We start from the raw sequence: 15,848 nt of genomic DNA on the forward strand, positions 1-15,848 counted from the left end.
TATATATATATATATATATATATATATATATATATATATATATATATATATATATATATGTATATATATATATATATATATATATATATATATATATATAGTCGAGGTTTCTGTGGTTTATCCGTTATACAGTGCTCAATACCCCTGAGTGGCTGGACAGGACAGATTGGGGTGGGGGTGGGGTTGGGGGTCGGGGGGGGGGAATCGATTATTGATTATTTTTTTTTTAATCGATTAAGAATTGCTACAAATAAGAATCGCGGTTAATTCAAAAATCTTTTTTTTTTGGCACCCCTAGATTTTTAGGTTAATTTTCTTTGAAATATGTTCTTTATTGTGTTAGGATGAAGTCAAACTGTGTTTACGTTTACATGATTTGTTATTTGTGTTCCATATTGGAATCAACACAGTTCAGTTTAGCCTTGTAATTAATGTTATGCTTTATGTCATCATCAGAGCTGATTGGAATAGTTTACTGTTTCTCTGCTCTTATTGGCAACTTTTGTTTTGTTCCACATCGTTCTCTCAATTCCAAAAGTCAAATGTTGGTCTATCTCAACAATTTCTTATTCTTTTTGAATCGGGTGACCAGTGTGATTATGAAGGGCCCGTTTACAATCGGATTTGTTTGCCCTCAAGGGACACAGATCTAATGTTGCCAGTCTAAACGCTCCAAAGTGCTTCAAATCTGATCTCTTGGCATCAGATTCAGGGCACAGCAGGAGGTAGTCCTGAATCCCATTGAAATGTGATCTTTTCAAATGTGACTTCAGTCTAAATGCAAGATGACAAAAATGATTTTTATTTTTTTTAAATTGTTTTTTTACGTGTTTGTTTGTTTTTTATTTACAAAAGCTTAATTTATCAAATTCAACATGTATATACAAAAACAGTACAAAACAGTGCCAGGGGTTGTAAACGCAATAAAGCAACTAAAGAAGATAATGACGACCTCAATGTAATGTTTACGTCACCTTTAGTCGAGTCACGTCATTCGTGTGCGCCGGAAAAACGCAATCGCCGGCGAAGATGGATATTCCATGACAACTTCCGGTTTCGGTTTCTCTTTAAGACGGACGAATTTTCGTTGCATCACTTGTCAATAGTACGCAAATAATAGGCTATATTGAGACTTTTATTAGTAGATTGCACAGTACAGTACATATTCCGTACAATTGACCACTAAATGGTAACACCACAATACGTTTTTCAACTTGTTTAAGTCGGGGTCCACGTTAATCAATTCATGGTAAATGAATAGAAAGCCATTAAAAGATTAGAACCCTCCCAAATACATCACGATATGGACATCCAAGCATGCATTATATTATTTTAATTTACTTTCACGTAAAAAAAACAACACTCATTTTTAAGGTGCCGCGACTTTTATTTTGTAGTAGTAGCGACTTCCTCCTGGTCTTCGTAGTCGTTAACATGTGTAAGAAGAAAAAGACTGCAGTGGTCTAAACTTTCTGGATTTCACTACACTAAACAACACCTTGGAGATGAATTGGATAAGACACTATTTGAAAGACGTTGTTTTATATATATATATATATATATATATATATATATATATACAGGTAAAAGCCAGTAAATTAGAATATTTTGAAAAACTTGATTTATTTCAGTAATTGCATTCAAAAGGTGTAACTTGTACATTATATTTATTCATTGCACACAGACTGATGCATTCAAATGTTTATTTCATTTAATTTTGATGATTTGAAGTGGCAACAAATGAAAATCCAAAATTCCGTGTGTCACAAAATTAGAATATTACTTAAGGCTAATACAAAAAAGGGATTTTTAGAAATGTTGGCCAACTGAAAAGTATGAAAATGAAAAATATGAGCATGTACAATACTCAATACTTGGTTGGAGCTCCTTTTGCCTCAATTACTGCGTTAATGCGGCGTGGCATGGAGTCGATGAGTTTCTGGCACTGCTCAGGTGTTATGAGAGCCCAGGTTGCTCTGATAGTGGCCTTCAACTCTTCTGCGTTTTTGGGTCTGGCATTCTGCATCTTCCTTTTCACAATACCCCACAGATTTTCTATGGGGCTAAGGTCAGGGGAGTTGGCGGGCCAATTTAGAACAGAAATACCATGGTCCGTAAACCAGGCACGGGTAGATTTTGCGCTGTGTGCAGGCGCCAAGTCCTGTTGGAACTTGAAATCTCCATCTCCATAGAGCAGGTCAGCAGCAGGAAGCATGAAGTGCTCTAAAACTTGCTGGTAGACGGCTGCGTTGACCCTGGAAAAAAGAGCTGGACTGCTGCTGAGTGGTCCAAAGTCATGTTTTCTGACGAAAGCAAATTTTGCATTTCCTTTGGAAATCGAGGTCCCAGAGTCTGGAGGAAGACAGGAGAGGCACAGGATCCACGTTGCCTGAAGTCTAGTGTAAAGTTTCCACCATCAGTGATGGTTTGGGGTGCCATGTCATCTGCTGGTGTCGGTCCACTCTGTTTCCTGAGATCCAGGGTCAACGCAGCCGTCTACCAGCAAGTTTTAGAGCACTTCATGCTTCCTGCTGCTGACCTGCTCTATGGAGATGGAGATTTCAAGTTCCAACAGGACTTGGCGCCTGCACACAGCGCAAAATCTACCCGTGCCTGGTTTACGGACCATGGTATTTCTGTTCTAAATTGGCCCGCCAACTCCCCTGACCTTAGCCCCATAGAAAATCTGTGGGGTATTGTGAAAAGGAAGATGCAGAATGCCAGACCCAAAAACGCAGAAGAGTTGAAGGCCACTATCAGAGCAACCTGGGCTCTCATAACACCTGAGCAGTGCCAGAAACTCATCGACTCCATGCCACGCCGCATTAACGCAGTAATTGAGGCAAAAGGAGCTCCAACCAAGTATTGAGTATTGTACATGCTCATATTTTTCATTTTCATACTTTTCAGTTGGCCAACATTTCTAAAAATCCCTTTTTTGTATTAGCCTTAAGTAATATTCTAATTTTGTGACACACGGAATTTTGGATTTTCATTTGTTGCCACTTCAAATCATCAAAATTAAATGAAACAAACATTTGAATGCATCAGTCTGTGTGCAATGAATAAATATAATGTACAAGTTACACCTTTTGAATGCAATTACTGAAATAAATCAAGTTTTTCAAAATATTCTAATTTACTGGCTTTTACCTGTATATATATATATATATATATATATATATATATATATATATATATATATATATATATATATATATATATATATTAGGGATGTCCGATAATGGCTTTTTGCCGATATCCGATATTCCGATATTGTCCAACTCTTTAATTACCGATACCGATATTAACCGATACCGATATATACAGTCGTGGAATTAACACATTATTATGCCTAATTTGGACAACCAGGTATGGCGAAGATAAGGTCCTTTTTTAAAAATAATAATAAAATAAGATAAATAAATTTTTAAAAATTTCTTGAATAAAAAAGAAAGTAAAACAATATAAAAACAGTTACATAGAAACTAGTAATTAATGAAAATGAGTAAAATTAACTGTTAAAGGTTAGTACTATTAGTGGAGCAGCAGCACGCACAATCATGTGTGCTTACGGACTGTATCCCTTGCAGACTGTATTGATATATATTGATATCTGTATAATGTAGGAAGCAGAATATTAATAACAGAAAGAAACAACCCTTTTGTGTGAATGGGGGGAAGGAGGTTTTTTGGGTTGGTGCACTAATTGTAAGTGTATCTTGTGTTTTTTTATGTTGATTTAATAAAAAAAATAAAAAAAACGATACAGATAATAAAAAAAACGATACCGATAATTTCCGATATTACATTTTAAAGCATTTATCGGCCGATAATATTGGCAGGCCGATATTATCGGACATCTCTAATATATATATATATATATATATATATATATATATATATATATATATATATATATATATATATATATATATATATATATATATATATATATAAGTGTGAATCTTTGGGTGTCCCACGATTCGATTCAATATCGATTTTTGGGGTCACGATTCGATTCAAAATCGATATTTTTTTCAATTCAACACGATTCTCGATTCAAAAACGATTTTTTTTCCCGATTGAAAAGGATTGTCTATTCATGGAATACATAGATTTCAGCAGGATCTACCCCAGTCTGCTGACATGCAAGCAGAGTAAAAAGCTTTTATAATTGTAAAGGACAATGTTTTATCAACTGATTCCAATAATGTACATTTGTTTGAACTATTAAATGAACCAAAAATATGACTTATTTTATCTTTGTGAAAATATTGGACACAGTGTGTTGTCAAGCTTAAGAGATGCGATGCAAGTGTAAGCCACTGCCACACTATTGTTCTTTTTTTTTATAAATGTCTAATGATAACGTCAATGAGGGATTTTTAATCACTGCTATGTTGAAATTGTAATTAATATTGATACTGTTGTTGATAATATTCATTTTTGTTTTACTACTTTTGGTTTGTTCTGTGTGGTGTTTGTGTCTCCTCTCAATTGCTCTGTTTATTGCACTTCTGAGTGTTGCTGGCTCGGGTCTGCTTTTGGAATTGGATTGCATTGTTATGTTATTGCTGTGTATTGTTTTGTTGGATTGATTCATTTAAATAAATAAATAAATAAAAAAATCGATTTTTTTAAAAATGAGAATCGATTCTGAATCACACAACGTAAGAATCGCGATTCGAATTCAAATCGATTTTTTACCACACCCCTAATATACGTATATATATATATATATATATATATACATATATATATATATATATATATATATATATATATATATATATATATATATATATATATATATATATATATATATATATATATATATATATATATATATATAAAGTATATATATATATATATATCCATCCATCCATTTTCTACCGCTTGTCCCTTTTTGGGGTAGCGGGGTGTGCTGGAGCCTATCTCAGCTGCATTCGGGCGGAAGGCGGGGTACACCCTGGACAAGTCGCCACCTCATCACAGGGCCAACACAGATAGACAGACAACATTCACACTCACATTCACACACTAGGGACCATTTAGTGTTGCCAATCAACCTATCCCCAGGTGCATGTCTTTGGAGGTGGGAGGGGCCTATCCCCAGGTGCATGTCTTTGGAGGTGGGAGGGGCCTATCCCCAGGTGCATGTCTTTGGAGGTGGGAGGAAGTCGGAGTACCCTGAGAGAACCCACGTAGTCTTGGGGAGAACATGCAAACCCCACACAGAAAGATGCCGATTGATTGATTGATTGAGACTTTTATTAGTAGGTTGCACAGTGAAGTACATATTCCGTACAATTTACCACTAAATGGTAACACCCGAATAAGTTTTTCAACTTGTTTAAGTCGGGGTCCACTTAAATTGATTCATGATACAGATATATACTATCATATATACTATCATCATAATACAGTCATCACACATTGATGGGATTGAACCCAGGACTGCTCTGGACCTTGGTATTGTGAGGCACATGCACTAACCCCTGTTCCACCGTGCTGCCCTTCCCAATTAAAGGAATTGACGGAAGGGCACCACCAGGAGTGGAGCCTGCGGCTTAATTTGACTCAACACAGGGAACCTGTGTTGAGTCAACTGTAGCTTGGTTCCTATCTACCATCCCCAGCATGCCCACAACACTCGTAACTTAGATCTGATATCAGGTAAACATCGTCTACTGGCTTGTACCGATCGAAGTGTTGTATGCAGGGGACCTAAGATTAGGAACCGGCTTAATAATAATAATAATAATAACTGGGATTTATATAGCGCTTTTCTAAGTACCCAAAGTCGCTTAACATGTTAAAAACCCATCATTCATTCACACCTAGTGGTGGTAAGCTACTTTCGTAGCCACAGCTGCCCTGGGGTAGACTGACGGAAGCGTGGCTGCCAATTTGCGCCTACGGCCCCTCCGACCACCACCTATCATTCATTCAACATTCATTCACCGGTGTGAGCGGCACCGGGGGCAAGGGTGAAGTGTCCTGCCCAAGGACACAACGGCATGGTAAGAGGCGGGGAGCGAACCTGCAACCCTCAGGTTTCTGACACGGGCGCTCTACCCACTACGCCATGACGCCCCTTAATGAGAGCCTCAAGATGCAGTATCCATTCTCCAACTTCAAAAAGAAACTGAAAACTTACCTATTAACCACCTATCTCTAATGCTTCATGTGGGGTTGACTACTGTTGGGTTTTGCATGGTCGAATGAATGTATGTGTGTATGTGTATGCGTGCTTTAGTATTATTATCTTGTGTTTATCATATAGTGTTGCTGTTGTTTGTTTGTTTTGTTGTTGTTGTTGTGCTTGCTACCATTTTTCATCATTCCTGTATATACTGTCCTCTGGACCCCCTGTCAAAAGCTTCTTCTAGCTTATTTGGGGGACCTTTTCACTTACCAATATCTTTAAATGATATTCACTACTATTGTAATTGTTCTTGAAACTTGAAACTTGTAACCTTACCTGGCCCGGATACGGAAAGGATTGACAGATTGATGTCAATCCTTATATGTATGTATATATATATATATATATATATATATATATATATATATATATATATATATATATATATATATATATATATATATATATATATATATATATATATATATATATATATATATATATATATATATATATATATATATATATATATATATATACATATATATATATATATATATATATATATATATATATATATATATATATATATATATATATATATATATATATATATATATATATATTAATTTTTTGCATTCTATTTTAGTTACTTTGAGTTTACAACCCCCTGGCGCTGTTTTGTACTGTTTTTGTACTTATTTTGATTATTATTATTTCTAAACTGTTTGTAAATGTTGCAATTTATAAATAAAGGTTTATAAAATTTAAAAATTTAAAAAAAAAAAATAAAAAAAAGACCGGCTCTGCCCTGACCAATATGGCGGCGATGTTGACGTAGCAGCCAAACGGTTCGGAGACGCTCTGACGCATGCGCCGTGTCTAAACAGGAAGCAGTCAGACCCATACGCGTACTTCCGCCTTCGCACGTGTGGAACAAACGATACAAATCAACGGCATTTAAAATATTTTTCTTAGTTTTTTCCAGCTATGAAGACTTTACAACATCGTAACCAAGTGCGTGGCTAACGTGGACGAACGTGCGTGCAACTTCTTAAGGAGGTATTTATCTTCTTACATAGTCGTACTTTGTTGTCTTTTCACAATAATGTTTGGCTTGTTCAACTTGACTTAAAAACGACTTGTGAAATCCTAAATGGGAAACTTCCTTTTTCATAGTAGACGATTGTGAGTCACATTCAACTCTTTATTTATTTATTTTGGATGTAGGTTGGCACATATAAAGAAGTGTAATGGCGTCAATGAAAGTTGGACTACAAACACAAACATGTACACGTTCAATACACACACACACACACAGTGGTGGTCAAAAGTGTACATACACTTGTAAAGAACATCCTGTCATGGCTGTCTGGAGTTTCCAACTCTTATTTTGTTGTGATGTAGTGATTGGAGCACATACTTGTTGCTCACAAAAAACATTCATGAAGTTTGCTTCTTTTATGAATTTATTATGTGTCTACTGAAAATGTGAGGGTCAAAAGTATACATACAGCAATGTTAATATTTGCTTACAATGTCCCTTGGCAAGTTGACCTGCAATAAGGCGCTTTTGGTAGCCATCCACAAGCTTCTACTTGACCACTAAATTGCTGCAGTTCAGCTAAATGTGTTGCTTTTCTGACATGGACTTGTTTCTTCAGCATTGTCCACACCTTTAAGTCAGGACTTTGGGAAGGCCATTCTAAAACCTTCATTCTAGCCTGATTTAGCCATTCCTTTACCACTTTTGAGGTGTGTTTGGGGTCATTGTCCTGTTGGAACACCCAACAAGACCCAACCTCCGGACTGATGATTTTAGCTTGTCCTGAACAATTTGGAGCTAATCCTCCTTTTTCATTGTCCCATTTAAAGCAGCAAAACAGGCCCAGAGCATAATACTACCACCACCATGCTTGACGGTAGGGTGGGTGTTCCTGGGAGTAAAGGCTTCACCTTTTCTCCTCCAAACATATTGCTGGGTATTGTGGCCAAACAGCTACATTTTTTATTCATCTGACATCACGTGGACAAAGATAAGACTTTCTGGAGGAAAGTTCTGTGGTCACATGAAACAAAAATGGAGCTGTTTGGCCACAACACCCAGCAATATGTTTGGAGGACAAAAGGTGTTAAAGGAATGGCTAAATCAGGCTAGAATGAAGGTTTTAGAATGGCCTTCCCAAAGTCCTGACTTAAAGGTGTGGACAATGCTGAAGAAACAAGTCCATGTCAGAAAAGCAACACATTTAGCTGAACTGCAGCAATTTAGTGGTCAAGTGGTCAAGCAGAAGCTTGTGGATGGCTACCAAAAGCGCCTTATTGCAGGTCAACTTGCCAAGCAAATATTAACATTGCTGTATGTATACTTTTGACCCTCACATTTTCAGTAGAGCCATAATAAATTCATAAAAGAAGCAAACTTCATGAATGTTTTTTGTGCTCCAATCACTACATCACAAAATAATAAGAGTTGGAAACTCCAGACAGCCATGACAGGATGTTCTTTACAAGTGTATGTAGACTTTTGACCACCACTGTGTGTGCTAATACACAAAAATATACTACATTAAAAGAAAAGGGATACAGCCATGGCAATCATTTTGGGACTGTTTTGAATTTTGTGCTCAATAACATTGCTGCTTCAATTTTCAGCTTTGCATCTGTCGTCGTCACCGACTACTTAGTTGCTTTTTACCTGTCGTCCAAGTTGTCTTTACTCTCAAATGTTGTTTTGCAGATCGATTAAGGCGTCTAGACTCATCTGGTCCGCCGCTGATTTTTCCCATGAGCGTTGAGGCAGACTGCACACATAAGAAGAGGGCGCGGTCGGAAGTTGCCACGCTGGACCACATCGACACACCTCCGATGAAGAAGAAGAAGAAGAAAAAGAAGCGAGAAAAAGAAAAAGACAGCCCGGTTGTTGCTGAAGTGTGCACCGACAAGAAGAAGAAGAAGAAGAAGAAACGAGAGAAAGAGGAAGAAAAAGGTAGCTTAGTGAGTGTTTGCAAGAAGAAGAAGAAGAAGGAAGAGACAGCACCACCGGTCACCATGGCAACCATACAGGTAGAAACAAAGAAGATGGAGAAGAAGAAGAAGAGGAAGCGTGGGCTTGACGGCGCCACGACAACAGCAGGCCAGACCGTTGCCATGGACGTTGTTGACACGCAGACACAGGAGGACAACGTTGTCACGGCAACGGCCAACAGCGGAGAAGGCAACATTTGTGTGGAAAAGGTGAAGAAGAGCAAAAAGAAAAAAGCGAAGAGGCGCAGAGAAGAAGTGTGTGAGAGCGATAACGACGACGACGATGACGACGACCGGTGAGTTCTCATTCACTCACTTTTCGTCACCGTGGTTACGTAGCCAGGGCAGCACGGTGGAAGAGGGGTTAGTGCAGGGGTGGGCAATTAATTTTTACCGGGGGCCGCGTGAGCTACCCGAGCACTGCTGGAGGGCCACATCGACAATATTTCAATTCCATTTTGCTCAATATTATTTTTGATATATACCGTAAGATAAATTATAATAATAATAATAATAGTAATACTTCAACATAGTGTGTGTAACAGCATTCCATGACTAATATAAATAAATTATCATTAATAATAAATGACAGTAAAGTAAGCACACGTATGACTGAGGAGTCATAGTGTAACTTTGTGTGGTGTTTGAGTTGTCCGACTTTTTGTGTGGCCATAAACGCACCAGTGGTTTAGTGCTATGCGTGTTGGTGACAGATGACAAGTTGCTTTTGGCCTGGTTTGTGCGGCAGAAAATGACTAGTTTTTCCAGATAGAATTGTTTTACTCGTGTTTTTGGTGTGGTTATGTCCGAATATAAACAGTTTTGCTCAATAAAGTGATCGATATAATTCCTGGCCTCGAAGCATCTCGATAGACGTTACAATAATTGAACGGTGTTCAATTGAACGGTGTTGACGAACACCGTTAGGGCCGCTTGTTGTCACTGTCACTCAGAATTGCATTGCAAAATGACACAGAATAAATGTGTTTATTTTGTTTACAATTCATATGGGATTTGATTTGGTGCGCGGCATATATTTGCTGCGCGCAGCGTACGCTTGAGCAGTGCGCAATTGCGCAGGCGCGCACCTTAGAGGGAACGTTGCTTGGCAGTCCATGTCTTGTTGAAAACACGCCATTCCTCATCTACTTTTCTCTTTTTAGCGTCTCGGGTGTAAACCGTGCATCACTTGTCGCTGTGCACCTTCACTCGCAGGTCACACACGGACACACGCCCATAAATAATACTTTTCAAAATAAAAGCAGCGCAGTTGTATTGCGCGCACGACATAGATGTTTTTTTCAACTTTATTTTGTAATTTGTGATTGCAGCTGTTCACATTCACTCACAATCACGCACACGCATACGTCCACACGGAAGTAATACAAATAACGATTTTCAAAACAAAAGCAGCACCGTTGTATTGCACACTCGACATAGATACTTTTTCAAATTTATTTTGTAATTTATTATTTATTATTATTATTATTAGCCTTTATTTAACCAGGTAAAATCCCATTGAGATCAAAGATCTCTTTTCCAAGGGAGACCTGGCCAAGAGGGCAGCAGCAAGGTTACATTAAAAACAGTAAACAAATACATAAAACTTAACATTTACGACATTAAAACTTGCTCACATAACACATGTGCATACAGACAAGGTAGACTGCAGTCCTTTCACAGAAGCTTTAAACTCATTCAACGTAACAAGGGTTTGAAGTTTAATATTCGATTGTAGGTTATTCCAAGCCTTCGCTGCTGAAAACCTAAATGCTTTCTTGCCCAGTTCAGTTCTTACTTTGGGGACGACAAATTGCAGAACATTCATTGAACGAAGATTGTGACTTCCTTGTTTCTTTGTTAAAAGACAAGACAGATAAGATGGAGTGATACCCAGAATGGTTTTGTAGATGAAAACATACCAATGATTGAGGCGTCGAGCACATAAAGATGTCCAGTTAACCATTGAGTATAATACGCAATGGTGAGTAAGGGGAGCGCAGTTGGTGATAAATCTCAGTGCACCGTGGTACACACTATCCAGCTTGTGGAGACAACCAGCAGTAGCATTCATGTACAACACATCTCCATAGTCAATAACAGGTAAGAAGGTTGTTTCCACCAATTTCTGTTTCACATTAAAAGAAAAGCAAGACTTGTTTCTATAATAAAATCCCAGTAAAAGTTTCAGTTTTTTTACAACATACTGAATGTGCTCCTTAAAACTCAAGTGGTCATCAATTAAAAATCCTAAATATTTAAAAGCACATACTAACATAATTTGTTGCCCATTTCTTGTTAAAATGTTCTCACACAGTGCTGATCTTACAGTTTTTGATGTGGTAAAGAACATACATTTTGTTTTCTCTGCATTTAAAACCAGTTGAAGATAGCAAAGTTGTTCTTGTACTCTGTCAAATGCATGTTGTAGATATTTAAAGGCCTCAGCAGGAGTGGGTGCTGTACAGTATATGACAGTAGATATTTAAAGGCCTCAGCAGGAGTGGGTGCTGTGCAGTATATGACAGTATCATCAGCATAGAAATGGAAAGTTGAGTTTGGAATATTCTGTCCAAGATTATTTATGTAAATAGTGAATAATAATGGGCCCAACACAGAACCTTGAGGGACACCCTTTTTCACTTGCAGTACGTCCGAGGAGGAACCTTCTATCTGAACAGCCTGAGTTCTACTTGTGAGGTAATTTGCAAACCATCCAACTGCTTGCTGAGAAAAACCAATAGCTGAAAGACATTTGATTAAAATGACATGATCAACAGTATCAAATGCCTTTGAAAAGTCAATAAAGAGGGACAGACAGCACTGCTTCTTGTCAAGAGCTTCAGTTACATCATTTATAAACTTCATAGCGGCAGTAACAGTACTGTGATTTCTGCGGAAACCTGACTGAAATGGTGACAGGATAAAGTTGGTGTCCAAAAAGTCTTTTATCTGTTCACTGATAAGGGATTCAAGCACTTTTGCCAGAACAGAGAGTTTAGAGATCGGTCTGTAATTATTTAGATTACTAGGGTCACCTCCTTTTAATAGGGGGATTACAAGGGCAGATTTCCAATCCAAAGGGATTTCATTTGAAATTAGAGTAAGGTTAAAAATGTGAGTCAGTGGTTCAGCTATAATTTCAGCTGCCAACTTTAAAAAGATCGGCTCCAACTTATCTGAGCCAGCTGGCTTTCTAGGTTTAAGTTGCTTTAGAGCCCTCATGACCTCTGTTGTGGTAAAGGGCGTAAAATAATTGGCCTCATGCGGGCCGGACAGGGACGCACAAAGGGCCGGATGCGGGCCGCAGAATGCCCAGGTCTGGGTTAGTGCATGTGCCTCACAACACGAAGGTCCTGAGTTCAATCCCGGGCTCGGGATCTTTCTGTGTGGAGTTTGCATGTTCTCCCCGTGACTGCGTGGGTTCTACTCCGGCTGACCTCCCACCTCCAAAGACATGCACCTGGGGATAGGCCCCTCCCACCTCCAAAGACATGCACCTGGGGATAGGCCCCTCCCACCTCCAAAGACATGCACCTGGGGATAGGCCACTCCCACCTCCAAAGACATGCACCTGGGGATAGGCCCCTCCCACCTCCAAAGACATGCACCTGGGGATAAGTTGATTGGCAACACTCAATTGGCCCTAGTGTGTGAATGTTGTCTATCTGTGTTGGCCCTGTGATGAGGTGGCGACTTGTCCAGGGTGTACCCCGCCTTCCGCCCGAACGCAGCTGACATAGGCTCCAGCACCCCCCACGACCCCGAAAGGGACAAGCGGTAGAAAGTGGATGGATGGATGGTTACGTAGCCACTTAGTTACTTGGCGTCTGAGAGAAGAGGGGTGATGGCAGTGTGAACACTTATTGAACGATGTATTGATGAAAGATGCCGTGTGTGTGTGTGTTTCAGGCCCAACGGTGACTTGCTGACGGAATTAGAGGAGTTTATTCCGAATGTGAGGAAGCGCACCGAGCAGGAGATCAGGAAGATGCTGAAACACGACCTGCACCGCTTCCGAGTCTTCAGGAAACAAGGTAGCGCTTGCCGTCCATCAGTCGCTCTTGTTCCCTACTCTCTGGCACTGAGGTTTTGTGGGGTTTTTTTTTTTTTAGACAACCAATTCACATAGTGGTGTGGTCACTAAATAAGCTTGCATTTGGTAGTAAAACTGTAAGAGTGGTAAAGACAGCACTGGCTCACCGCCGCGTCTTAAAAAGACCGAAATGCAATCATTTACATTTAAGGCCCATCGAGATCTGGTGAAAAGTGGTAAAGGGCAACTACTGTTGCAGTCTTTTCTTGTAAAATGTAGTCAACCATTGTGCAAGCTGATGTCATTACGCAACCGGAAGGATCAATAAGAGAACCATTTGATTAGATGGCGAGCGATTCCAAGGAATTGATACACTGGGAACACCGGTTTTCCATTCCCGTCCCTGTCAAGAATTACCGTATTTTCCGCACCATAAGCCGCCTCGTGTTATTAGCCGCACTTTCAATGAATGGCATATTTCAAAACTTTGTTTACCTATTAGCCGCCCCGTGCAATTAGCCGCACCTACGCTGCGCTAAAGGGAATGTAAAAAAAAACAGTCGGATAGGTCAGTCAAACTTTAATAATATATCACCACCCAGCGTTCTAACAACTCTGTTCACTCCCAAAATGTAACGTGCAAATGTGCAATCACGAAAATAGTAACACTCAAAATAGTGCAGAGCAATAGCAACATCAATAACTCAACGAACGTTAAAGGCCTACTGAAATGATTTTTTAAAATTTAAACGGGAATAGCAGATCCATTCTATGTGTCATACTTGATCATTTCGCGATATTGCCATATTTTTGCTGAAAGGATTTAGTAGAGAAAATCGACGATAAAGTTCGCAACTTTTGCTGGCTGATAAAAAAAAAGCCTTGCCTGTAGCGGAAGTAGCGTGACGTCACAGGAGCTAGTATTCCTCACAATTCCCCGTTGTTTACAATGGAGCGAGAGAGATTCGGACCGAGAAAGTGATGATTACCCCATTAATTTGAGCGAGGATGAAAGATTCGTGGATGAGGAACGTTACAGTGAAGGACTTGAGAGGCAGCGATGGACGTATCTTTTTTCGCTCTGACCGTAACTTAGGTACAAGCTGGCTCATTGGATTCCACACTCTCTCCTTTTTCTATTGTAAATCACAGATTTGTATTTTAAACCACCTGGGATACTATATCCTCTTGAAAATGAGAGTCGAGAACGCGAAATGGACATTCAGTGCCTTTTATCTCCACGACAATACATCGGCGAAATGCTTTAGCTACGAGCTAACGTGATAGCATCTTGCTTTAACTGCATATAGAAACAAAAGAAATAAACCCCTGACGGGAAGTATAGATAGAAAATCAACAATACTATTAAACCGTGGACATGTAAATACACGGTTAATGCTTTCCAGGCTGGCGAAGGTTAACAATGCTGTGCTAAGGACGCTATTGAAGCTAACTTAGCAACCGGACCGCACAGAGCTATGCTAAAAACATTAGCTCTCCACCTACGCCAGCCAGCCCTCATTTGCTCATCAACACCCGTGCTCACCTGCGTTCCAGCGATCGGCAGAAGGACGAAGGACTTCACCCGATGCGTTTGGCGGCCCGGAGACGTAGGAAGTCAAGGTGAAGTCGCCGGCTAGCGCGGCTAGCGCTCCAACAAAGTCCTCCTGGTTGTGTTGCTGTAGTCCGCTGCTAATACACCGATCCCACCTACAACTGTCTTCTTTGCAGCCTTCTTTGTTCATTAAGAAAATTGCAAAAGATGTCCAGAATACTGTGGAATTATGAAATTAAAACAGAGCTTTTTGCATAGGATTCTACGGGGTACCATAACTTCCGTTACTCGGACTTCGTCACGCGCATACGTCATCATACGATGCGATGTTTCAGCCGGATATTTCCCGGGAATTTTAAAATGTCACTTTATAAGTTAACCCGGCCGTATTGGCATGTGTTGCAATGTGAAGATTTCATCATTGATATATAAACTATCAGACTGCGTGGTCGCTAGTAGTGGCTTTCAGTAGGCCTTTAATGTCACACAACACACAAAATAAACATTTAAAGCTCACGTTCTGAAGTTATTACTCATCCACAAATCCCTCGAATTCTTCTTCGTCTTCGGTGTGCTTCACTTGTTTTTTGACACCATCTGTGATGTGGACGCGCATGCAGCCGTAGATCAACAGGGACGGAGCTGCGTGAAAAAAGTCACCCCGGTCTCTTCGCTCATCTTTTCTTCATCCATCCATCCCTTCCAGTTAGCTTTTATGATGACGCCGGCTGGAAAGTTCTCTTTTGGCAAGGTCTTCCTTTTGAATATCACCGTGGGTGGAAGTTTCTGGCCGTTAGCATGGCAAGCTAACGGATATTCACTGTACGTGCTCCCGTTGTATCCACAGTGCGGTTCACAGGAATATCAAAAGTCAGTGGAACCTTGTACGCGTGTCTCTTAATAGGAGACATTTTGTGGTCTTTACAGAAACACACAAATGAAATGAACCGTAATATCCGCGCGCTTCTTCTTCTATGGGGGCGGGTGCTCACCTTGGCGGTTGCTTACAGTAGAAGAAGAAGCGCTTCCTCTTCTATGGGGGCGGTTGCTTACCGTAGAAGAAGAAGCGCTTCCTCTTC

The 15,848-nt window shown here is 39.6% G+C and overlaps 2 protein-coding genes across 2 annotated transcripts in view; one reads left to right on the plus strand and one right to left on the minus strand.

Moving 5' to 3' along the window:
• Positions 1–8,911, minus strand: part of LOC133632671 (myosin light chain 4-like) — an 11,864-nt gene extending 2,953 nt beyond the window's left edge. The window contains exon 1 of the mRNA XM_062025234.1: positions 8,850–8,911. The gene's annotated coding sequence lies outside the window, so the exon portion shown is untranslated. The remainder of the gene's footprint in view (positions 1–8,849) is intronic.
• The window catches only part of LOC133632670 (transcription termination factor 1-like), a 31,390-nt gene continuing 22,573 nt past the window's right edge, over positions 7,032–15,848 (plus strand). The window contains exons 1-3 of the mRNA XM_062025232.1: positions 7,032–7,213; positions 8,892–9,474; positions 13,091–13,215. Of these exons, the coding sequence (XP_061881216.1) occupies positions 8,939–9,474; positions 13,091–13,215 (661 nt within the window). The 5' untranslated portion in view covers positions 7,032–7,213; positions 8,892–8,938. The remainder of the gene's footprint in view (positions 7,214–8,891; positions 9,475–13,090; positions 13,216–15,848) is intronic.

The sequence above is a fragment of the Entelurus aequoreus genome, linkage group LG17 (genome assembly GCF_033978785.1).
Source record: "Entelurus aequoreus isolate RoL-2023_Sb linkage group LG17, RoL_Eaeq_v1.1, whole genome shotgun sequence".
In the NCBI taxonomy this organism is placed as follows: domain Eukaryota; kingdom Metazoa; phylum Chordata; class Actinopteri; order Syngnathiformes; family Syngnathidae; genus Entelurus; species Entelurus aequoreus.